The 19061-nt window shown below is 37.4% G+C and overlaps 1 protein-coding gene across 1 annotated transcript in view; it reads right to left on the reverse strand.

Moving 5' to 3' along the window:
• LOC140227515 (protein retinal degeneration B-like) overlaps positions 1–19061 on the reverse strand; it is a 58254-nt gene that overhangs the window by 21914 nt on the left and 17279 nt on the right. Inside the window, exons 7-8 of the mRNA XM_072307916.1 lie at positions 11405–11503; positions 782–865 (exon numbers count right to left, since the gene is read on the reverse strand). Coding sequence (XP_072164017.1) covers positions 782–865; positions 11405–11503 — 183 coding nt within the window. The remainder of the gene's footprint in view (positions 1–781; positions 866–11404; positions 11504–19061) is intronic.

Here is a 19061-nt window from a genome sequence, read left to right on the forward strand (position 1 = left end):
GAAATCCAGCTTACCCAGCCGAGCATGAAAAATTAGTCGTGCGAAAATATCCACTTTTACAGTACTTCAAGGTAAAAAAGCTAGCTTTCAAATGTGGAAAATCTATGTATCCAGGGTATGAGATAAGTGCTTGGTGAACAAATCTCTCAAAGATTGTTAAAGACAAATTAATTTTCAGATGCTTGACTATGATAGTCCACTAATCAGTCAAGATGTATTTTGATTCAATTTGATCTTTCTCTCCTGAATTTTATTATCAATATCAATTTATTATCATTTTTGTTTTTTGAATGGTTGAGGTGTTTTCATCTTGTCGACTAAAAAACAAAGCCTACTCCTTACAAATTTGATCACTTTATTCAATGTTGCTGTTGTTGCAAAAGAAAAAACAGCATTTTCTAGGCATAATTCCCATTTAAAAATTGGTACGAAGATGTGTTTGCAGCACAAGTAGGCACCTTCTGAAAGCACAAATTAACAAAAAGCAAGTCTTTATCAACTCATGTGTGCCACATTCTGATTTGTTTGAAGTCAAGCTCCATGTGACTTTCATGCTCCAGTTTAGGCATGCATATCTCATGTTTTCCACTGTTAATCTGATATGGTCACTGTAAAGAACAAATGACATGAGATGGAGAGCTACATGTAATACAACATGTGTCTGAAGTCTTGGCAGGATGTGACAAATAGTCATAAAAAGACTTATGTACCATATACCATCTTGTCTGAGCTCACTCAATATTACAAGACTATAAAGGAGAAGATGATGGGCGTGTCTTACCTTCCATGGCAACAGGACTGAGGACATCCTCTGAGCTCCAGTGAGACAGCATCGGTCCATCCTCCTCCTGGTCCTCTTGCCAGTCTGTATTGGTATCAAGCAGAGATGAGGGCAGCACGTCATCTATTGGATCCCTGTGAGTGCCACCTGGCCTAACCTAGCTTCAAGGCTTTTGGTTTAATTTTCCCCCCTCAATATCTCTCAATAAAATGCAGTTCATTTGGCTGATAGCAATGTAGCATCACATATAGATGACTACTTTGTTATGATTTCAGGTGCCAGATGAATTTGGAAAGCAATGAAGCTGAAGTTTATTTGTTAGCTCCACTGAATTCATGCAGCACTTCTGCTTTTCAAGTAAGGGTAGGCCACCTCAAAACTAACGGTATAGCATGCAGCACTATAAACCGACCTATGAAAATAGAGTGGTACTCATACACAACTGAGACTTTCTAGAAGCTATTGTGTGTGTTGTGTCATGGAGAACATGGATTGAAGGCTATGCTACTCTAACACATGCCATCTACTTCATTGATGCTTGAGAGAGTGGGTGAAGCATGAAATGAGGCTACTGGTATATGAATTTCAATACTGCATGTAACTAAAATTCTTCAATTTCTGGCCAAACCAACCGACAAACAAACAATGGAGTCTGTAGTTGTATTTTCCACTGCAGCATTTGCTGAGTCCCATACTTATCAAAGAATGTCAAACCAATTAAGAAAGCACAGTCTAAGCTTGTGCTTGTAGCCCAGGTGCAACTATCGATCCAACCTAGAATCCATCCCATCCCGTTCTATGCTCGTTCATGCTATGTGGTCTGCAAATTCTTAAATTTGGCACGTACTGCTCCAGATTGGCAAAAGGACACAAGTAACAAAAGTGACAATTCTTAAAGAAATGCTCTGGATGTGCTCAAGGATACACAACCTGCGTGAAATATACTGTTCCTGTACACCAATTTAAAATATATCAATAAAGCTATTTCAACCACTTTCGTATCTCTTACTTGGATGATTTGTTTCTTGTTTCATTTTGCCATATGAGAGCAATATTGATGTCAGTCAAGAGCAAGAAAAATTTTGCAGGTCATGTGACTTTTCACTGACAAACAACACTGCAAATTTATCCTGCCTTCATGTCTTCCAACTATAAAAATGCAAACTGCAAGCTATAACATAGCTGGGGGTTAGTTGTCAGTGGTTGAGATAGAACATAGAAATCTTAATTTGTTTATTAAAGCAGTAAGACATGCAGTTTTTTGTTTAGATACCATGCTATTTCCTCTGTGAAATCCAGACAAGATTCTTTGTGCGTTTTGTTTGTGCAAGCCAATCAATATAAAAAATGCTAATGAGCAAGTTCATTTGACCTCTTATTTTTATTCATAGCAAAACTTAGCATATCATTCACACAAACACACACACACACTAACAGGTACAGACATCCACAAACCACCTGCAGTACAAAAGTGTATGCCAACCTCCTCTGCTCTACCACCATAACTGTCAGCACTGCTGACTGAAGAGATGATTTTTGAACAACCAAAATAAAGATACAGTAATTCGCAACCAGTATTTATGAAATACTTCAAATCAAATGTATGTCTCAAGGCACAGGCACTGTGTCTCTGTTTCGGGCAAAACAAACAATGCTGATCAATGTGTGTCGCAGAGACTTCCAAAAATGATCTTGGGTTAACTCTTACAAAGGTTATGAAACCTTATCAATTCCCTTCAGCAAAGGGAAGAGGAATTTTTGGAAGATTGCAGATTAGAGTATCAAATTTTTATGTGACAACACAAAGTTCATGCACATGACCACAAAATCACAAAATCTTTAGATATCAAAAGCAGTGCATTCATATGAATCATACTATCATCAGATGAGGAGTGAAGTAACTCTCTGTGGCTACTGTCACCCTGCAGAAGCATTTCAAAAAGTTTGAAGAAGTTGCCATGGAACTTCTCATACCCCTGAATACCAACCATTACTTAATGAGTTGCTACATTCTACAACCTATTGGGAGAAATTCTTCATCAATATCTCGATCAATATCTTGATCAATATCATAGCTTTCATTCAAAGAAAAATGTTGACAAGTCTGCAGATGTCTTCAAACTGAAAAGGAGACTAAATCCATACTATTGTCTGATTGAGATTGCTACAAAAAGCTGGTTTCCCATGGCAACCAAGATGAGGGCTCTGACTACAATGTAAATGAAGACAATCAACAAAATTAGACATGACAACTACCGGCAAATATCTATACTAGAGTCTAATGGAACAGCCAAAATTACACTAACCACCATGAGAGCCTGATAAGTTATGGAGTATAAACATATAATTCTTTTATCTTAATACATTGTAACTTCAGAAATTCTAGACTCTATGCTCTTCAGCCATATACAATTTAACCCTCTTTAAAAAAAAAAAAAAGAAGCAAACTCAACAAAAGTGTTAAAAAAACAATATGATAGCCAGCCTCCATATACAGGGAGGTTTAGGAACTGAAGGTTAGATGCTTTCAGGCATATTGGGATTAGGCACTGAAATTCATTAGAAGGACAATTCAGCATACGGCAGCTAAATGCTTCACGAGAAATGCTTCATGAGAAATGCAGAGTATCTGACATCAAATTATCCAAGGGCTTTGAAGTTCAGACAGGAAATATAATCAATATGCCTGACTTTCAAATTTTGATCTTTCATCTCCAGCTTCATACTTTTCATTAAGATTGCTTTGTTTGACAATTTGGTAGGATTTAGGGTTTGTGACTTCATCAGACTCGCATGGTGAGAGGGTCACAGACGTATGACAAGTATTGTAGGGTTGTTTTGATTTCAGCTGTCTGTGACAGTGTTGAAAGAAAAAAAAAAACATAGAGACAATTACAGGCTAGACCAAGCCAGTGGCCTATGGATTGGGAAGCTTGATCTGTGCTGTTCATCTAATTGAAGTAGAGTGTGCGAAGAGTTAAGGGTCTTACAGTCAAAGGCGTTTGAAATTGGCAACAGTAATATGCTGGAAGAGGGGCAAATTGTTCATATTGACCGACAACATTCTGCAGTCACTGGGATCTGATCTCAAACTTAGAACTGCAAACCTTTTTGAGTGGACAATTCATTTTGAAATAACTTGAAAATCAATCTCACAGAGGACAAATCTGATGCTCCAGAATGAAGAGAATTTTCATCTAACACGCAACACTCATTTGTATTGATGATATATCAAAGTACTGTATATGTCTGATTTTGTGACTGATATACTCATGAAATTTTAGTTGTATGCCTGCAAGATAGAATCATGCGGGTTAGTTGCATTTGAAGAACTGCAATTTATTTCTACCTTAGGGCATGTTAGCAGTTAAAAAGTACCGTAACAAAGTTTGATATGATGGAGCAACAGTTTATGGAAACAATAAAATTGATCGATATGTTTACCTTTATCAGCCATATCGATATGCCTACCACATACTACTCCTTTTCCAACCTCTTAAAGGGGATGGCTAGTAACTGATCAGTGGGAATCAGTGGGAATGCTGGAGGATGATTGTTCCAATCCTTGTGGGATTCATTTAAGAGCACATTATATATCTATTGTTGTGTGAAAATTATTTGCTTCAGAATGGTCTCATAATATGAGACCATTACTTGAATATGAATCATATTCAAGTAATGTGCAGTTCAATGTTTCCAGGTTAGCGTGCCTGGTCAGTGACGGGGCATTAATTTGCACATTACTTGAATATGAAACCGTTCTGAAGCAAACAAATTTCACACAACAGTAGATATATAATGTACTCTTAAATGAATCCCACAAGGATTGGAACAATCATCCCTCAGCATTCCCACTAATTCCCACTGATCAGTTACTAGCCATCCCCTTTAAGTTGACATGTTTTTGTTTCATTTATGATAGAAGACAATCATCACAAAAACAAAGACACAAGCAGGAATATTTTTTGTTTACATTGTTTTAAGGAAAAGAGAACAAACATTGCTATGTTTAATATGTGAAAACTGAAGTACCATTTAAAGGGGATGGCTAGTAACTGATCAGTGGGAATCAGCAGGGGTGATTGTTGCAATTCTTGTGGGATTCATTTAAGAGTACATTATATATCTAATGTTGTGTGAAAATTATTTGCTTCAGAATGGTCTCATATTCAAGTTTAATGCCCCGTCACTGTACAGGCATGCTAACCTAGAAACATTAAACTGCACATTACTTGAATATGAGACCATTCTGAAGCAAATAATTTTCACGCAACAATACTCTGAAATGAATCTCACAAGGATTGGAACAATCATTCCCCAGCATTCCCACTGATTCCCACTGATTAGTTACTAGCCATCCCCTTTACGTGCCATTAAAGTTGCCACTTCCAGTTATCACCTTTGTACAGCACAGTGTGCATCATCTACTTTCTGGAATTAGTATTGAAGTCTTTAACCATGTCATTCACTCCTATAATTTCACATCTTACAATATGTAATGTCATTTATCTCTGATTTGTAGTAGACATGCTATCCTGGCCACGCACTGTAAGCAAAAATTTAACAAGTTGAATGAAAGTCACAAAATTTGTAAATATTTGTTTTAACCTTATGGAAACTGGCTGAATGGTCTTAACAGAAGAATTAGAAGAAAGTGATGTTTTTCCCTTAATGTATTGCGACATTACACTTTTATGTATTGAATCCGTCAGTGCATGGATATAAATCTGTTACAGAGCATCCACAAGAAAAAGAAAATTTCTTTGATAAGTTTGAAGAATCAGTAGTTTCAGGTCATCAAAAAACTCCACACTTCACACAAAAGTGGTCATTGTTACTATGAATCAAGCCACAATTCATGGTGGCCCTGTCATAGAGAGTGAGCAAAAGATCATTTGAGTGTTGGACATCAAATATCAAAATACATACATTGTGGATTGAAAGTGGCAAAGATGGCACCATTACAGTGAGCTAAAGATGTGCTATGGTATCCTTTAATCGCCCAACACAGATGAAATTGCATGACACCCAGTGGTATGACCAACTGCAATGCCAACCAATACTCATTTAGTGACCAGTAGCTGAGAAGTTAGGGATGTTAAAAGATTACTCTCGATGGAAACAAAACAAAACCCATAAAAAGAAAAGATGAAACTCGAGAAAGTGATGCTGATGAGTATTTAACTTCAAATATGTGTGAATATAATATACATATATGGTGGTTAAGATGCACTTTCCTTCAAAATTATCAGAACTGGAATCGGATTCATCAAGTTTGAAGTGTACAGACACTGGAGACTCTAGATAAAGAAAAACATGTGGATAAAATCAGCACAAGACACAACAAATACAACTATTCATACAAAATGTTTGATATCAACTTTTTAAAACTTTTCTGGGGGTTCCCTTCCAGTTGTTGTGGGGTTTGGGGCTACATGCTGAGCTCTACTTCCCTAAGCAGTGATTCACACTGCCCAAAACTTTCTTTCTGTAATGAGAATGTTAGATTTGAGTACAATCCTTTAAATTCATATTCATCTTATTTATGCAAATTTTTGCAGTGGTTTCCTAACCCCATGAATGCGTTAACAGTAAATGCACTGTAGGATCTTGGCTTTTGTCTTCCTTGGGAGCAGACAGACAAACAAATACATACATTGTACTTTCATGTTTATATTGTAAACTTAATGCATTTCAGCCCCTGGGCTGCTATTTTCAGTCAACAAACCATATCAATTACATTTGAATTTAAATTCAATTCAATACTCCTCCATTCTGTATGAAGTCAATATTACATACCTACAGAAAATCTTACAATAACACCTGATGGCATATCAAATATAAACACTCATCATTATGTGTACTCAAATCACAAGATATCCCCCCCCAGTCTTTTTAACAGCTTGAGGGGTTTAATATTTTATGTCAGTCATTGTAATGAAATGACACAGTTTCAAAAGCCGGATATTGTCAGAACAACGCAGACAGAACTAATGACTTTGGTTTCATATTCTATAAACCAACTGTCTTCCTCCAAAGCCCGGTGGTATTGCTGATCACAGGCAATTAAACCCGTCAAGCAGCTGCCATTTTCGCACCGGGCGCACACCGTGCCGGCGTCACGTAATCTACCCTGCCATGGCACACACCACAGAAACCGAACCACTTGGCGTGCACAGATGCACAATGTGTTCATATTTCTGTCCATCGAGGATTTAAAAAAAAAAAAAAAAATCCATAACGGATGTTTCACGGTTGTGCAGAATGCTAAACAGGAGCCAATCATCTGTGTTGTGTTCTAGAAACTTTTAAAGCAGGAGAAGGTTCTGCATTCTATGAAGCATGACCTATATCTACAAGACTTTACGGCCATCTGGAGCACAAGTTAAGATATTTTTCTCTGCTTACAAAATGAAAGTGATCGGTTGATTATCAATCTATGTGAATACTATAAGCCAGTTTGGAGATGGCGTATGTGCACGTTGGTACGAATGACCTAAAGTCCTTTTTTCTCAGTTGGTTAGGCACTTTATTTGTTTTAAACAAATATGACATTGTGTAAGTGTGCCTGACACAATAATTTATGAAATTAATCAATCATATTCAAGCAAAGAAAGATTTTGCATAGACCAGGTAACCAGAATGGTCTGTCAATTAACACTTGGGGAGGTTCTATTTCATTGTTTTGGATTTACCCCATTAACAAACTTTTTCTATTTCTTAAAATTTGATTTTGCCAAATACCAGGCTTGCAGTCAGATGGATGTGCTGACAGGCACCACTACTTCGTATTACATGAATGATTTTATCACAGATGTTTATCTCAGTGAATTTAGAATCCTATTACTAACAAGGAAAAGTAGAAATTACGCGGTGCGTAATATATGTCCCCGCCGGAAGTAGCATTCAGTAGCAAAATGTAGCAAAAAATATAGGTAAAAAGACGAAGGTCAAAGGTCAAAGAGGTCAAAGGTCAAAATTCTATGTAGAAGTTTTGAAGCCCTCACCTAGTGCCATCACATAAAGCAAACGGAATCGAAATCGGGTTAGAAATGGCGAAGGAGTAGCATTTTGTAGCCAATGTACAATATAGGTAAAAAAATCAAGGTCAAAGGTCAAAGAAGTCAAAGGTCAAAATTCTGTGTAGAACTTTTGAAGCCCTCACCTAGTGCCATCACATAAAGCAAACGGAATCGAAATCGGGTTAGAAATGGCGAGGGAGTAGCATTTGGTAGGAAAATGTACAATACAGGTCAAAAATCAAGGTCAAAGGTCAAAGAAGTCAAAGGTCAAAATTCTGTGTAGAAGTTTTGAAGCCCTCACCTAGTGCCATCACATAAAGCAAACGGAATCAAAATCGGGTTACAAATGGCGAAGGAGTAGCATTTTGTAGGCAATGTACAATATAGGTCAAAAATCAAGGTCAAAGGTCAAAGAAGTCAAAGGTCAAAATTCTGTGTAGCAGTTTTGAAGCCCTCACCTAGTGCCATCATATAAGGCAAACGGAATCAAAATCGGGTTAGAAATGGCGAAGGAGTAGCATTTTGAAGCAAAATGTACAATATAGGTCAAAGGTCAAGGTCAAAGGTCACAACTGAAATTCTGTATAAAAGTTTCAAAGCTCCCATGTAGTGCTATCATATAAAGCAAACAGAATCAAAATCGGGTTAGAAATGGCGAAGGAGTAGCATTTTGAACATTTTGATCACACACGGACGCACACACGGACACACGGACGGACGGACACACGGACGGACGGACGGACGGACACACGGACACACACACGTACGGAGCCCGTTTCATAGTCCCCTGCTCGAACTCGTTCGGCGGGGACAACAATGGATTAAGACAAACACAATGGGACCCGTTTCATAAAACTTGTCATCAGTGACAACTGCCACATTTCTATGACAAATTTGCTCTCAGCCAATCAGATGCAAGGATTTCAGTAGCTTGTCACATCTATGACAACTTGTCACTGATGACAAGTTTTATGAAATGGGCCCAACACAATCCTAAATCATAAATACATGTACAAGCTCAAGGCACATAATTATACATATTATTTCAAACATTTCAAAACCCAATCTTACTACACAAACACTGGCTTGAGATATACACCAATCACACACACAAATCAACCAAATCATCTATTCATAAAATCCAGAGCAGTGACAATCTTCACTCCCATTCAAAAACAGTCCTACCTTTTATCCATTACCTTGATCCCCTGCCCCATCTCCGCTGCCCCTACCCCCCCCCCCCCTTTCAAAATACTGACAATACAGGCCCACTTTATTGGACACTGCATTACGGTGCTCACAGGGCCAGCCACCATAATGAAATCAGCTGCACTGCAAAGCAAAAATTACTCATAAAGTCAAAGTAATAAAATTATTCCCCATCATGCCAAGCCTCATTACCTTCAGGAGGCAGCACCTATCTCCTCCCCCCCCCCCACCCCACCCCATCCCTTTCACCTTCTCATCCATCCCCTCCTCCCCCATCTTTACCCACTCTTTCCCCTTGAACATAACCAGGGGCAGATCCAGGCATTCTGTGAAGAGGGGGCGTGTTTACGAAATTCAAGGGGGCACGCACCCCTCCCTCATTTTTCTCTTTTTATTTCTTTGGTTTCAACAAAAAAATAAAGGGGGGGGGGGCGTGCGGCCGGTGCGGTCCTCCCTGGATCCTCCACTGACAACATATAGAGATGCCAAGTTTCTCAACTGGCTGGGTGTAAGAAACTGTGATTTTGTGAAGCAACTGAAGGAGGGGGAGGGTAGAGTGGATCCCCAATTAACTCTTTATGTGCCACGTTCACACGTCCAAATCAGTTGCCAATGAGCCAAGTTCACATATTTTGCTCTAACGCAAAAACCAGCCCAAACCGATCCATAAATTGCCAAATGCCACAGTACAATGAATGGTTCACTAGCGATCCCGCTCTTGTCATAATATGTAGCTTGCAATGTGTGGCATTTGAATATACAGGGGTGTTTTCAATTTAATTCTGATCATACATATTTTCCATGCCTGCATAAATACTGTAAAACTAGACATTTTCACATTCATGAAACTTTGCAAATTTTGTGAGGAGCTAAGATTCACAAAAGCAAAATGCATGCAAAAGTGTTTCTATTTTTTTTTTCTACACAATGCATTGAATGCTAGTGGCAATTTGAGAGGAAACTTTCATGCTGCAAATGTTGAGCTGGTTTTACAGCAGCTTTTATAAAACACGCATACACACTAACATAATTCAGCACAAAATGCAGTTTCACATTTTCAAGTACTAAAGAAAATCTGAAGATAACAAATATGCTACCACAATGAAGATGGCCCGTCTTTCTGGATATCAGGCAAGCTAACAAGATAAATGCCTGGATCTTTCTGATTTTGTACAGATTTGATAAATCTAACCTGTTCCTATCTAATCTTTCTTCCACAGACGACAGACTGTGAAAAGCAGAGTTGTCCGTTTAATAACAAGACTGTACTTCCGCTTCCTTCGGTAAAACTCCACCTAGAACTGATGGGTCGAAGCTCTAGTGCTCATTAGTCCAATCCACTGACATCCATGCAGAAAACCCATTACAGTTTCACCTTAAGTCCGAAATCATGATTATATTATAATTACCATTCCCACTGGAAATATTTTACAACACAGATGGAGAGGTTTATGGAGAGTAATGCTGATAATATATGGTGAAATAAATATAATAGATATGGATAATGTCAATGAATGTGAAATGAATTCAATTTGAATATAACAAATATTTATACCTTAAAACCAGAAATTTTAGTGTGCGTAAAATTTTCATGAATTTCACGAGCTGCCAAGATTAATGAATTAAAACACACAAGAGTTCTCGTCTACACTGTACATTGAATGCCAGTGGCAATTCACAAAAATTTCATGCCACGTAAACTTCTGGTTTTATAATATATTGAATGTTCGACATTTAGATGGCAGTGTGTTTCTAAAGCCACACCACTAGGTTGATTGAAATGAAGATATTTGGCAAATTGGAATTTTTTGTTTGTTGTTATTGTTGTTGTTTCGGATTGGTCCAAGGGAACCATTCACTGGTGAAATGTTTCATCGCCTGTACACTCAAATGCTCTTCATAATGCCTATTGGCATGGATAATCAACCATGGAGGGAATCACTGTTCTTACCCTTACAGAATAAAAATTATGATTATTTTTATCATTATCACTTCACTAACAAAACTCCAAAGGCATTAAAATTGGCTTGAAACAAAATATATGTACCTAAAACACAGGACTGATACTGTGAATGGTAAATCAACATATAATTTGAAACCTGCTTGGACCTGTAATAAAGTGGATCAGTTTATACATATCTCATATCTCATGCATGCACTTTACTCAAAGGTTCCCATGGCAACCCCACAGATTGCCTAAGGCTTTCCAATGTCTTGCCTGACTTAGCAACACAACAAAATAATGACAACTGCTACCTTTTAAGAAGCAAAGTGTTTTGTTTTTTGTTTGTGTGTTTTTTGTTTTTTTTGTTTTTTTTTTGTTTGTTTTTTTTTTTTTTTGGGGGGGGGGGGTTCATAGACTTTTAAGCTAGTCCATGGCCACACAGCTCACCTTTTGCATCAAAGAACTCGTCGTCTGAGCTGTCGGAGTCCTGCTGTATGCTGTCCATGTGCCAGTGGGCTAGCATGTGAGTGCTGGACTCCCTTGAACCTATGGTGGTATCAGAAAGCAGAAAATACTTGAGATCAGGACACACAGGTGGCACGCCTAAAAAGTTGGTAAGATATCTTTATACATGGGTTATTTTTCATATAATCATTGTTTTTACTTTGCATCTTATACATCTGCCATGGCCCAGAATAAACATACAGCTGTACGGTTTACTCAGTTACACACAGTAATCATACTACAGTCACAATGAACTATCAGTATGAAAAAACAACACCACACAATAATCATCTCACAGATCGCATACTACACTATTTTGGGACAATATGAAAAATATTAGTCTATACATTGATCAAAACTAAACACGATTTTACATAGTATGTCAGGAATCTCACTTCCAGAAGAAGACTTTAACCCTTTCTGTGCCAATAAGCCAAATGTGCAAAAATATCACACAAAAATCTATGTGCAGGAAAATAACGGGGCAACCAGAGGGTTAAAGGGGACCTCCGGATGATTTTCAGACTTTTACATTTGAACAACTATAAATTAGTTATACCGAGTACAGAGTTTCAGAATTTATAGTGATTGGGATGAGAAATGAGAATGTTTTCAAAATTTATAACAAATTGCAATGAACAAGGATCATGACATGGCAGCCTCGCCATAAGAATGCATCAGTTGGGGCTCAAGGAAGCAAAACAAAAGAAGAAGGCATGCATAGATTCTTCACAGGTGAACTTGTTGAGCATGCCTTATTGTAATGAATTATACTGCTACATTTCTGAAATATGTGAGGCTCTGATGTCATCAACACTGTTCAGTGTAATTTGTTTAAGATTTTCAGTTTATTGGTTTCTCTGCTCAAGGACCACAATAAATTCCATGAATCTATAAATCGAGCTGACGATTTATTTACTACATGGTGTGAAATTATGAAAATCGTCTGGAATGCCCCTTTAAGACGTTGCATCTGAACTCATTCACACTTACAGCTGTTTACTGTGTTCAATAAGTATGAAGCCAATACACCAGCTAGGGGTGAATCTAGGAATTCCGTAAAGAGGGAGCGCCTTTACAAAATAAAAGGGGGGTGCATGCAGCCCTCCCCCATTTTTTCTCTTTATTTCTTTTGTTTTTACCAAAAAAAAAATAAATAAAGGGGGGGGGGCTGCCCGGTGTGTTCGTCCCTGGATCTGCCACTGACAACTTAACAAAAAATACCTGATTATAATTTTAAAAGACAAAGCACTACAATTTTTCATTAACTCCGATCCTATAATTGAACCTCAACATTGACAACAGAAAAAACTCAACATTGGAATATCTACAAGAAAGAATACACCATGTATGTTAAAATTCCATTGAAATTTCAAGTTTTTCTAGTATATATTCACATATTATTGCATAGCATGATAATAGACTTTTACGAGGGCATTATTTCTAAATATTTCCCATTTCAATCAGGCAAATATTTGCATAATTCCCTCTCTGTAGAAACATATATAACAAGAACATATGTTAAGATGGACAGATTATGTCTTAATCCTACTGCTAGCGTGCCAACGCACACACCCTAGTGTTTGGCCAAGAGATTTACAAGCTTTTAGTAACTATGGTACGTATGCAACATTGTTGTGTGACTCAAGCTCCTGTACAAATATTTAGTAGCTTGCTCCATAGATTACAGGAGATGTTGCTTTAAGATACGGTCTCTGTTGAATCTTTCTTGTATAATGGTGATGGCCTCAAAATATAAATGGTTCTATCAACATCAACCCTGTAATTTTCCACGTAGGTTACTGTTTGCAAAAAGTGCTGTAAATGGGCAACATTTCTATAATCATGCAAAATCATGAGAATGAAAATAGTGTTTATTTTTCTAAAAATTCTTGTAATTCTTCCCTGTATAGTATCAGGAAGATCAAAATAGAGTTGCTTTTAATATATGCACACATGTACACACACAAACACATCTTTACAGAGCACAATGTTAGATATGATACACGTTGGACAACGCCCATCTATCTTTGCAGTATATTCACAGAAGGTTTTAATTTGGCTGTGATAGTCTGTGTATGTCTGTCTGTGTGTGGTGGGGGGGGGGGTAAGAGACAATCAGGGACACTGTCAGTGCTAGTGGGGGACAAAATAGAGAGAGAGAGAATAGGGAAAGGTAAAAGAAATCCATCAGGTGAATGTCAGGTTGCCATGACAATTACAAAGCCAGTGACGTCAAGCACAATTATCCCTGGGCGACAAGAGAGATAGAGAAAGAGAGAGAGGGAGAGAGAGGGAGAGATGGAAGAGAAAGGCAAAGCAGGACAGAGTGGGGACACACAGTACATAATTTACACACAGACACACACATACAACACACTCTCACAGCTATAATATACCGTTACAAGAGAATGCGCTAGGAGAAGCACAGTTCGCGCTATGGTTGGTCATCTAGGTTGAGAGAGAAAAGGATATTACGGTTCGAGTCTTTCCTGTTCTTTCACACAAGAACTCACAATCAGGGCAAAAAATGGGGCATGTGGAAATCAGCTTGCTTTTTCATGCCAGCTGAACAGTAGTTGCGAGCTCCATTCAGCCAGAATGAGCAAAATCTAGGGGGAAAAAAAACATATTCCTGTCGACTCTTCTGGTCTTTTACTGTGCAGACAGAATACGGACTGATGCAGACTATTTTTTCATACTCAAAGAGAGCATTCCATTTACTTTTTTAACCTGAGACATAAACATCACAATTTGTTTTGCTTTTTGCTTTTTTCTTGTTCTTTTGACAGAAGGGATGATAATTCATGAGCTGCCTTGGCATTAGCTTGTTTTGACAGGCATAGCCCGGATGGATTGTATCACGTTATAAGCAAACATGTTTATGGAAATATAAGAGAGCAGTACCTGAGGATGGAAGAGATATGAAAAGTCTGGGCTACACATAGAAAATAGACATGAATGAAGCAAGTCTACATACACAATGCATAAATTTGTAAACAAACAACAAACAAACATCTTGTCAAAGAAGCAAACAACAAACAAACATGTTGTCAAAGACCTTCAAACATGAACCAGCTTGGTGTGTAGGGCTATAAGATAGATTCTCTTCCAATTATGAAAAAGCCAGACATGACCAAATAGCAAGCATTACACTAGAAGACCAAAATATACCCTGCCCACTCATAGCCACCTACTGCATTACTACAGTGACTATACCTCTGTCATCACACCCTTGAAATATTTTTTCAAATGCAAAGCTCACACTGAAACACATACAGAGATTATGTACATGAACACAGTCCAAGGGATTATACTGAAATTTGAATGTACTACACAAAACACTGTTTTTTTCATTGAGAAGAAAAAGGGTTAACACTGACCCCTAGTTGTGCCAATTTAGCACATTGTTGGACCCACAAAGCAACAGTATTGAACTCTTTTTTACATTGGTAACACTTACAGGTATTTTAATGATACAACAACCATTATACACTGAAGTTAGACTGGCATGATTGTGCTACATTACATGATAAAGGTCATGTTACACTGGAGGTATATTAACTTTGAGAATAAATGGCTTTTTACCTTCATCATGAAAAACGATGAAGACAAATATGTTGCTGCTTTTCCACTAAATCATGCTGGTAGAATTTTTTTGGGTGCATAATATCAGTGACTTTGTTATGAAAGGAAGTTATGGTGTACAGTACAGGTATAGTATAACCGGACACCATGGTATTACCGGACATGCACATTTCTGCGTACTGATGACATTCAATACGCGCAGGACTTCATAGACTAGCCTCACAGAGCATTGTATGGACCGAAATCGTGAAAAATGCGGCACAAAAATGTGAAAAACGCTAGTTTAGAAGCAGACGTCAATTTTTCACATGATTTCATCGCGTGAACTGTTTGAAATGTTCATGTCAGACATTTTACCGTAAAATACAAAATTTGAGCGTCATTTGCCGATTTTTTCTTTGTCGTCCGCTCGGTAGGAATGTGTACGGTGAATCATGGGTATGAATTGCGATTCTGGTGCAAGGACATGGTGCGAAAGACGTCGATTAATACGAACGTGTCCGGTATTACAATGCGATTTTGGACCGAGCTAAAAGACAACTTTTTTTTAGAGGGGTATGTTTGAAGCATATTTTCTAAAAACTGGAGCGAACAATTGACAAAAGTTGGCTGAATTCGTAATTTCCAGGAGTCTGTGAATAAGTGGTGTTATTTTTAGCCGAAATTTTATCCTCTGAGTACGGAATTCAAAGCCAAAAAAAAAAAAAAAGCGTCCGGTGATGCAATCTACTCTCCTACCTCTTTTAAGCCTTTTTATTGTTGTTTTTCATATTTCTGTATTATTCCGTTCAGGATGAGCTGATTTTGTTATTTGTTTATGTTTCCTATAGACACCTTCCCAAGTATACTCAGGACTAGTCTCCAATACAGCATTTTTGTTCAAATGGGAGAGGGGCCTCCTTCTGTGACTGCAGGATTATCTTCTTATTGTGACAGTTTTTGAACAAAAAACTTTGACCTACCCCCCCCCCACCCCAGTCTCTGTCTTCCTGGTTCTCAATGTCAATTATCATATCTACCCTTTCTATTACTCCACACCTTTATCTACCTTATTCTCTTTTCTTTTCTCTGTCTTCCTTTCTATTACTCTCCCTATCTCTCTTTTTAATTACAATATGTTCCAATACCCTGAGTGTTATGTTTGCTATGTTTGTAGAATTTCCTTGAGAAATGCCCTCTGCAAAATATTAGAACTTTTTGTCACTCTGATTTCTGTTTATTGGGGTTTAAAATGTAAGTTTTAAGAAGTATACAAAAACAAACATGACTTCAAATAGACTAGTCGAACACCCGATTCTTTTAGTCAAACGATTGCGGATTTTCGAAATTTTTTTTTTTTTTTTAAAGTCTTGAACAACAGTGATATGCAATGCGCGCACAATCACCGATCAACATGGAATCTCAATATCATTTGTAAAAATGTATGCGTATAGCTACAACACGCACCCTTCAGTACCGGTGCTTACAGAGCACAAATGCCAATAGAGATATGATCTTACTTATGAAGTGTTATACTTTCAGGGGCTATCACAGGTGAATTATGGCTATTTTTGTGTATTTTAGTTGGACACAAATTTGATTTCCAGGGTATTGGTACACTTTCAGTGTATCTTTCTCTTTCTCTAGCCCTTCAGCTGTCTATCTATCTCTCCATCTTCTTCTCCTGTAAGAATATACATGTATCATATTTGTCAAATTCAGGAGAAACATGCCTATTTATGACATATGTAAGAATTTGTGGATCTTTTTTTTTTCCATTTCTTTTGTGTTTTTGGGAAATAAATTGCACATAGATATTTATAACAAATTCTCCTACCTAAGGCTTCAGAAAAATAGTTTCCATTCAAAGGTCACAATCAAAGATGAAAAATGAAATAATACAGACAAAATATGGGAGACTGAAGCCACATAAAAGGCTGAAAGTAAGGCTAGCATATCTATGTCAACAGGAACTACAAAATGCAAGACTTTGAAAGTTGAGTTTTGCATAAGTTGGACTTAGCCTAAAGACACATCATTCTTTTTACCAAACTGTGCAAGGCATGTATCATTTACACTTCAAATTTGCAGATGTTGAACTATCTTTTTCATTATTATTTCTATTTTTTGTGGTTACAACACATCCAAATTACGCAGAATTTACCTATATTTTTTGGCACATAATTATGCAATATCAGTGACATTTCCAGGTCGATATTGAACATGCCCCCTTTGCAGCCATTTTCAGATCACACATCATATTTTCCTTTATATGTTTAATACAAACATATCACCATGGTCTAGATATTCTGACTTTGTATCATCTACAATGCCACTACATGTACCTCTGTGCGTTGTTCATGAAGTACTAGTATCTTGGCAGTGAGAGCTACTTCCTACAAAGTTCATGGTATCCAGAACTTGACTGAAAATACTGATTTAGCTTCTAATGAAGGATTCCTGCATCTCTGTGCCATGATTAGGACAAGTTGCAGTTTTAGAACAATATGGCAATCTTCACTAAAGGTGACCAAGTACTTGCATGGAGAATTGATGGGTTTAACAGTTAGCCCCATATAATATAGTAACAAAATCAATAATTCAAGCATTAATCATTGTTGCTGATGATGTTGTTTTTATCAAAGCTGTCATTGCCAATTATATATCTTTTTTTAACTTATATTTTTATCTCATACTATTATTTATTGAAAATCTATTGCAGTGTATTAGATTATAATATTATTAGAACTTGGGATAGTAGAATTATTAGAATTCTTAAAATATCAGTAATTAGCCGATAATGGTGCCAATTTTTCAGCCTTGTCTATGTATTATGCAGATCCTGCTCTGAGTTTGAATACCAGACAAACAACAGAATGGGCTTCCAATGAGAAAACAGTCACTGAGCATTACTCTAATGGCTCCTTCACATCAACTGATTTCATTTTGATGGGCAAAGTGGCAATGGAAAATAACAAAGAGCCATGAGACGCTGGTCGTTGGCTCCGTACGCAAATTACCGCCACCGATACCGAGTGCACGTTGCGACTTTCAAAGTACGAGTGCCCGACTGCAACGTGTAGTGGAAGGTTTTGACATGAGAATTCTAGAGGCCCAATGAGTCTAAATGATTGAGTTATGGTCAGATCATAACATCAAATTGATAAAGACACCAAGGATGGGGAATGGGGGGGGGGGGGGGGGACAGGCTCTGAGTAACTTCTACCATATTCGTTATGCCATATCATACGATTAAAAAAAAAAAAACACTCTTCAAAAGTCGCGTGTAATATAAACTTCTTTGTGTTGCAGCAGTTTGGGTGGAAAATCTGATTAAAGCTATTCTGACATAAAGTTATTTCTACTGCTGGAATGTGGTCAAGATTGACTTACTGTGCATGAGGTGTGCTTAATATTTTAATAGCAGAAAAAAAAGAACACGTCACAAATTTGATTTCAATGATGAATACTGCAAAGAAATTCATGGACAGAACAACATACGCTGAAAATACAGAAATATTAAACATATAGTCATTGAAGAGCTTTTCATTAAAAAAAAAAAAAAACAAACATGTTTACCACAAGAGCTCTCATTTGCAAAGCATTGTGGGATTCCAAATCTATGACATGAAAAAAATTCATTCTCCTTCAACAATGTTACATCTCTATGTCAACATGAAGCAAACACAGTCTCACCATAACCAAGACAGAGGAAGACAGACACTTTGTAATGTCATGACATGTGAAATTGCATGATGCTTTGAGTTTGCAAAGAACACCATCATGCAAAGCACTGCCATCATCTTTGGCCTATTAAAGCTAAAACACAGTTCTCAGAAGGGCTAAAAATATATCTTCAACCACTTGAAATAGAGCAAAAATCTACAGTATCTGGAGGCATTTAGAAACTATCAAGTTTTACTTTTAAGGGTGAATTAGGATCTCAAAATTGATGCATGGAACTGCAGCACTAACCAGTAATATACAGTTTGCTTATCAAGTTCCAAACAATACTACACCTGGAGTAGAGTTT

Source organism: Diadema setosum, chromosome 4 (genome assembly GCF_964275005.1).
Source record: "Diadema setosum chromosome 4, eeDiaSeto1, whole genome shotgun sequence".
Classification (NCBI taxonomy): Eukaryota; Metazoa; Echinodermata; class Echinoidea; order Diadematoida; family Diadematidae; genus Diadema; species Diadema setosum.